General features: G+C 40.8%; 1 protein-coding gene across 1 annotated transcript; it reads right to left on the reverse strand.

The window, feature by feature from the left end:
• Positions 1–124: 124 nt before the first annotated feature.
• Positions 125–6,525, reverse strand: tprg1l (tumor protein p63 regulated 1-like). The gene is made up of 6 exons (XM_079518983.1): positions 6,158–6,525; positions 5,671–5,762; positions 5,165–5,215; positions 4,932–5,057; positions 3,887–4,040; positions 125–2,394 (listed from the first exon to the last, which is right to left on the reverse strand). The coding sequence occupies exons 1-6, from the start codon at positions 6,386–6,388 to the stop codon at positions 2,200–2,202; spliced, it is 849 nt and encodes a 282-aa protein (XP_079375109.1). The 5' UTR covers positions 6,389–6,525; the 3' UTR covers positions 125–2,199.
• Positions 6,526–6,768: the final 243 nt, after the last annotated feature.

Genomic DNA, 6,768 nt, shown 5'->3' on the forward strand with positions numbered 1-6,768 from the left:
TTATGCACCCTAAGCATTCGCCCATCTATAATATAGGTTATTATTGGTCAAACTTAAAATACAATGTAAATGAGGACTGTACACAAGTCATTTGTTTTAAGTCTTTACTCATTTGTCAGTTACTTAAAGCTAAATTGAAATCATCTGTCGACCACAAGGCGTCCTCTTGCACTGAGCCAACGTTTAACACAATGCTTTTTACAGTCCCTGACAGTACAAACACACAAATGTACAATTAGCAAAGGCCAGTGTAGATGCTCTAGGCATTTCTTTGTGGTTACTGTACTACAAATATATATATATAATATATTAAAAGAAAAACACTTGTTATTTTCAACTCCTTAAGTTACAATAGACACCAAGCGATGGGGAAAAACATCTTAAAAAAAAACCAAGACATTCACTAAATCAAAGAAACAAGTTGCAAAATAAAAAGGTTTAATATTTACAAATCCAAAACAAAATTCCATTTAAAAAAGAGTCACCATGCAAACAACGTGCAAGACACATGCACAAGTTTAGACCAGAAAAAGGCAGCGCACACCTAGTCATTGGCATTGCTGAATGAAAATATGGCCAGTCAGCATTCATTGGTGGCACGATACTGTAAGAGGGGTGCATTGCAACGTGTAATGTCCTGAATCTTGTGGACCAGAAATCTGGTCAGTGTATCCAAGCAATGACTGCACAAGCATAGCTTTCACATCATTTATAAATGCATCTGCTATTCAATGAAATGTATGTTTACTGCACTTGTCAACGTGAAGTTCAACTATAAGCTTATCTTAAAAGTTTCCCTTCCCACTACAATAGTTGTATTGTAGCTTACCAGTAAATAGTATTGATTTTTGTAAAGTAATCGCTTCCTTCAGCTTGCACTACTTATGCAAATGTATGCTAAACATTTAAATTAACTACATGGTCTCATGGTCGAACGTTTTTTTTTAAAAGCTATATTAGCTAGGGGAAATTATTTTCATAATCTGTTAAATTTTGTCTTCTATTAATTAAGCCCAAAGAATGGTGGTAATAAGTTGACTTGCAAAAGGCAACAGGCAAGTGCTCCTATTGGGGGCAGTTTGCCGAGAAGTTTCCAACTTATTTTGCAATGCGTCGTGTAATCTCATTTACAGAGCTCATTTCCACAATGTTTAATTTAATATCAAGCCAACCATACTCATTCTGCTTCAAGTCACAGTGGTGAAACTTGCACAAAGTAGCACTGCTGTTCTGGGGGCAGATATTATTTAGTGGGGTTTAATTAGATAATCGTGAGACCTGACCACTCAATGAATAATGGTCACTGACCATACCACTCCGTGAAACAGTAGTCAGGATCCCCCTAGTGGCTGAAAGGGATCACTGCGATTTGACTTAAAACGGAAAATACATTTGTATCAGTATCACCGATGCACTTCTCAGTTAATCTATTGATAACTTCATTTATTATTTTGATGCCTCTCCCAGCAGCAATGCCACACTTTTTGTTTAAGTCTTTCATCAACCAATGTAGCACATATTGTTGGCCTGCCACATCACAGCTTATCTTCAGCCGTCACCTTCAGTGGAAAGAGGCCCAAATAAAATCCCATAAAACCATGAAATCATGGAACATTTGCATCTCTCAGTACAAAACCTAAAGTCATATTAGCGTCAACGGTAGGTCTCTCACTCAGTGGTGAATCCAGCAGCATTAGACTTAAGAAGCTCGGTTTAGGTTAAGCACAAATATGGCAGAATTGAGAACGGTCCTTTTTAGGTGAAAGATGTGGACACAGGACAGTTCCGGCCAGTGTTGCACAATGTGTACCGTGGCAAAACAAGTTGAGCATGACACCAATTAAGGGATGACTGGACATTCCTATAGTGTAACATTACAGAGCGTGCACACTGCACTGTGGGGAGACATCCACCAAAGGGCACAATTCAACACATATTGGCATTTTTGGTGTATGATTGTGTGTCACCGAAGGTTTAGCATAGTGCGTTTATTCCAACCATACATTACACTGTCATTGCCAAATAGATGTCACTAATTGGCTCCTTCGTCCAAAACGAGGGGAGGATTTACAATTTAGTGAAATGATTTAGTTTGTAGTGTCTGAATGGAAAGAAGATCTGCACACATGCATCGAACATAATTGGGCACCACTGGCAAGCTCTGTAATTACTTGATGGCATTATGTAGTTACAGTAGTTTTAGAAACCAATCTTCCCACGAGTCATGGAGTATCCCAGTTTGGCTTCATTGTTGATGAAGGACATGATGCCCAGGTATGTCTCGATGAGCAGGGGTCTTTCCAGGATCAGGACACCATTAGCCCTCCCAGGGATGGGGTTCTCCTTGTGGCCCTTCTTTACTGCCTGTATCAGCTGGGTCCGGAAGTTGTCCAACTTGACAGAGAAAAAGTGGAAAATAGAATGATATTAGATCATCCAAAAATGAACGGAAACTAATAATGGAAAAGAAGAAAAATCAGTCTTTGGAGTCAGTGAAATCCATCAAAAAGAAACCCTTTAAAGTGAAATGCTTTCATTTCATCCCTGGAAAACCACCATCCTGAACATTGTGTTAATCGCTCACTTATGGCCCAATGCAGCTGGCTCGATATGAAGTGCTAACTTATTTTGTTTATGAAAACAGTTGTTTATATACTCAAGTATTGATTGCAATGTTCACAAGACTGAAGGATTTGATTGAAAGGTTCCTTAAACCACCACTCCCTCCATTGTTTTTATTTGGACAGTGTACACTATGCTTGGGTTTTGAAAGAATGCCTTTCTGAGTAAACAACCTGCAGCACCAGAAGACAGACACCATTGTTTGCTCTTGTGAAATAAACAATGGCTCAGTTAAATCCTTGAACATTTCACAGCTTTCAAATCTCAGGTTTATATAAAACCTCCCTAGTTTATTCATTCTGCTCCGATTTAGACTTAAATGTGGCGGCTGTGGCTCAGGAGTTAGAGCAGGTCAGGTTGTCCAATAATCCCTGGGTCGGCGGTTCGAATCCCGGCTCCTCCTGTCCACGTGTCCTTCCTTGGGCAAGACACTGAACGCTACATTGCCTCCAATGAGTTGGTCGGTGTGAGCTTGCCACCATTGGTGTGTGAATGTCTGAAGTGAGGACTCTGGCGTCGACTGTTCGCCGCTTCACCTCCCAATGTATAAATTAATGAACCATTGTAAAGCGCTTTGAGCACTTGGAAAAGCGCTATAAAATATTATTATTATTAAAACCCTTGTACACACTTTTAGTTTTTAACGCAACATTAAACTCAGGAATAAAACTTGATTTGATTGAGCCACTCCTGGCCTGGGACAACAATTTCAGAGTAGGTGCTCACCAGGTCACTGATAATATCAGACTGTGCGAGGGCCTTTACTGCTCACCAGATCACTGATATTTGCACTCAAAGGGATGCCTGATGCCTCAGTGAGTAGTGACCATGACAGTGAATAAATGTGAAAAGGCATAAAACAACAAATTTAATTATACAGATATCAGGATGCTGAAGTTAGTATTATAAGTGGTGAAATTGTTAATGTTCTGATCTTTTTTGCAATTAAATACATTTATACACTGTTTAAAAGTTTTAACATTCTTATAAGTAACTCAATACGTATTCGGTTGCGATTATATTAAACTAAAAAACAAACAATGATAATACTAATAGAAATATGGCACAATGCATGAGCTGGAATATATTCAAAACACATCTCTCCCCGAGCTTTGAGTGAACATTTCCTCCAAATGATGTTGTTAGGATATCAATTTCTGTAAAACAGCTACTATGTTGTCAATGTTTCTCGATTGTAAATTAGTAATGAGCACCACATTTTTATCATGTGTATTGTGAATTTGTGAGACACTTTTATCCATACCTGGCAGAGAGAAGCCACGTTCTCATCAGCGCGGGCCATGGGGTGATCTGTGAAGGTCAAATAGGGCATGTCTGTGGACCAAGGGTTCCAGCGGTTGAAAAATGAGGCACGTGGACGCTTGTCCCACTGGACACGAATCCCGCAGCCTTCCCTCCTATTAACAAAAGAATAACAAGAGTTAGAACACTGCCATGGTCAGGGTTTTATAAAGGTTTAGTTAACGGATTAAACAACTCTCTTCCAAGTTTAGAAACCATAGCCACAAGAGCCATGACATGACAAACAATTGACTCTCTGTAGAATTGTAGAATCGTGGCTTCTTTGATAATCTAATCAGCCATGAGATTAATCTCGTATGAAATCACCCTCTGTAAATATACATAGATAGATCTTTATTGTCATTGTAACATGTACAACGAAATTAAAAGTGCCAACCAATCAGTGCATCATATCACAAAACAACATGAAGCAAAAACTATGAAACAACAACACACACATGACTTCCTGTTATTGCACAACCCCTGTAGCACTAGGCATATATATTGCACAAACCCTTATTGCACTTAAGACAGCAGAAAAGAACAAAACATGTATCACAGCAACAGATCATTTCTTAGCAGCATTGAGTGCAACTACCGCTGTGGGATAGAAGCTGTTACTGAATCTGCTGGTCCCTGACTTGATCAATCTGTACCGTCTGCCTGATGGCAACAGTTCAAACAGTGAGTGACCGGGGTGGGAAGTGTCTTTCATAATGTTCTGTGTCTTCCATAAGGTTGTATATAAAATATACATTCTCTCTATACAATTGTGTTCACAAATTTGGTGTGTGCTTGACATAAGCACTCTATTATTAGTTTGTTGAAGACGTCATCATATGAGTTTTGGCTCTTTGAGTGAGAGAGAGAATCTTCTGGTGACCTGAACTTTGTGAAATTCATATTAACACCACGATGGTGGCGTGCACCGAAAATAGCAGAGCTCTACAACTATGAAGTATGAATCGGGCTAAATATGTTTGTATGTATATTCTATGGCTGCTTACTTGTTCAGGGATTTAGGTGGGAATTCAAACTCTCCCACTGAGATGGTGTCTACGGCATTGAGAGAGATCCTGACGACCTGCTGGCACAGCAGGTTGATGAAATCATACTTGCACACCAGCAGGGACCTGCACACATACAGTACAGTAACCGAGGCACGTTACGTTACTCATGTCAAAGAAATTCAGAGCTCAAATTGTGCTAGAAATGTGTTTGTCAGTGACAGAAATCTTACCTATCAGTTATAAGCACTAGTCTTTCCTTGTCATTGTTCCAGTGATCGACTCTACGGAAACCACACACACACACACACACACACACACACACACACACACACACACACACACACACACACAAAAATATTAATATTAGTGGCTAGGCTAAGGAAATGCATCTGAAGCGACTCAAGCGAGAATACATATTTAACGCTGTAGATTGCAAGGGAAAGAAGTGTGCATTCATGATTATGTGCATGCAATGGAGGTGCTGGTTGAAAGTGTATTATTATTATTATTTATTATCCACAGCGTAATCCAACAGCAGCCCTGGAATCATGGCTGATATCTAGTCTACATGATACATCTATTATACACTAGCCATTGAACACTCCATGCATTTTCTCATGGACGGATCCATCTCAGTGGCATTGTAATTTGCAGTGTTTAATTGGCAGTGTAGCCTATATGGAATGCATGCAGCCATGCAATATCAGCCAGGGCTAAACCCAATAACAATACTCACTCTGCCAATAGCCAGACGCTGAGCACCTCTCCATCCTCTGAAGGCAGTGCCACTGTTCTTATGTCGGTCACAGCCTGCTCAATGGTACCTGGCTAGAATCGACAGACAGCAGCATGCAGCTGCTTCAGTACAGGCAGCTGAGTGTCAACCATGAACCACCAATTCATGGAAAACTGTAGTGTCTGTGTCCTCGCGTTTTTAGCCTACCAAGTACCCACAGTATGTGCGGCTCACCGATGCATCCAACGTTGATAGAGTAACAGTAAGCAACGTTTTATAGCATCCTTCCCACACGACTTAGGTATTATATTTACAATACAGTGCTTTATGGAACTGCTTAATGTATTTGTAGCCTACTAGTAGTTTTTCCAGTGCATGCAGTGTTTATTGAACACACCGATGCAATCCATGGCATGAGCGATGGGGTTCTATTTATTGGCCAGTTTTTTTATTGACTATATACAATTACAATCCGGACCAAACTTACCCGGAACACGAAATAATCTTTCACTTTGGCTTGCATTGTAGGGTTATGTACGTGAAAAGGCGTCAGCGTTTGTAACGGGGAGCAGCAGGCGACAGAGGCACCGTACGTTCCGAGGCCTCCTCCGGCCCCTGGCGGCGTGAAGGCTACCTCCACCCCATCCTCGGTCTCCGCAGGGTGGAGGACCGCCACCCCCGGACTCTCCGGCTCCACAGAGTCGTTCAGCTGCAGCATCAGTGCAACGCCAACGATGCTGCCTTGTTGCAAGGATTCTGTCTAAAGATCTGCGCTAATTATCAGTTTTATATTTTAAGTCGATCCTTTCGAGGACACAGATTTACCCATTGCACACAAACAATGTTTTGATTGTGCAGGAGAAAGACTACAAGGAAGTAGTACAGTACCCCCCCTTGCCTCAGTCACTTCCCCCGTTACTCCCTCTTAAAGGGACATCAGTACAGTAAATAGTCAGACTGTTGACTCGCTGTTTTTTCTTTTTGACGATCGGTTCTCAGATTGGTGCTCATGTAGCCCTGAAACATGACAGTCCATGGCTACATTGGGTATAGTGCTCATGTAGCTTGAGTTAATTCAAAATTGGCATAATAATAACA

Source organism: Electrona antarctica (assembly GCF_951216825.1).
Source record: "Electrona antarctica genome assembly, chromosome: 2".
Taxonomy (NCBI): Eukaryota; Metazoa; Chordata; class Actinopteri; order Myctophiformes; family Myctophidae; genus Electrona; species Electrona antarctica.

Excerpts from the sequence above, each read along its gene's own strand:
- tprg1l (XM_079518983.1), bottom strand. The coding sequence starts at position 6,388 with ATGCTGCAGCTGAACGACTCTGTGGAGCCGGAGAGTCCGGGGGTGGCG. Across the intron at positions 5,763-6,157 it reads AAGATTATTTCGTGTTCCGG|CCAGGTACCATTGAGCAGGC; the intron begins GTAAGTTTGGTC and ends TGTCGATTCTAG. Across the intron at positions 5,216-5,670 it reads AGCGTCTGGCTATTGGCAGA|AGTCGATCACTGGAACAATG; the intron begins GTGAGTATTGTT and ends TGGTTTCCGTAG.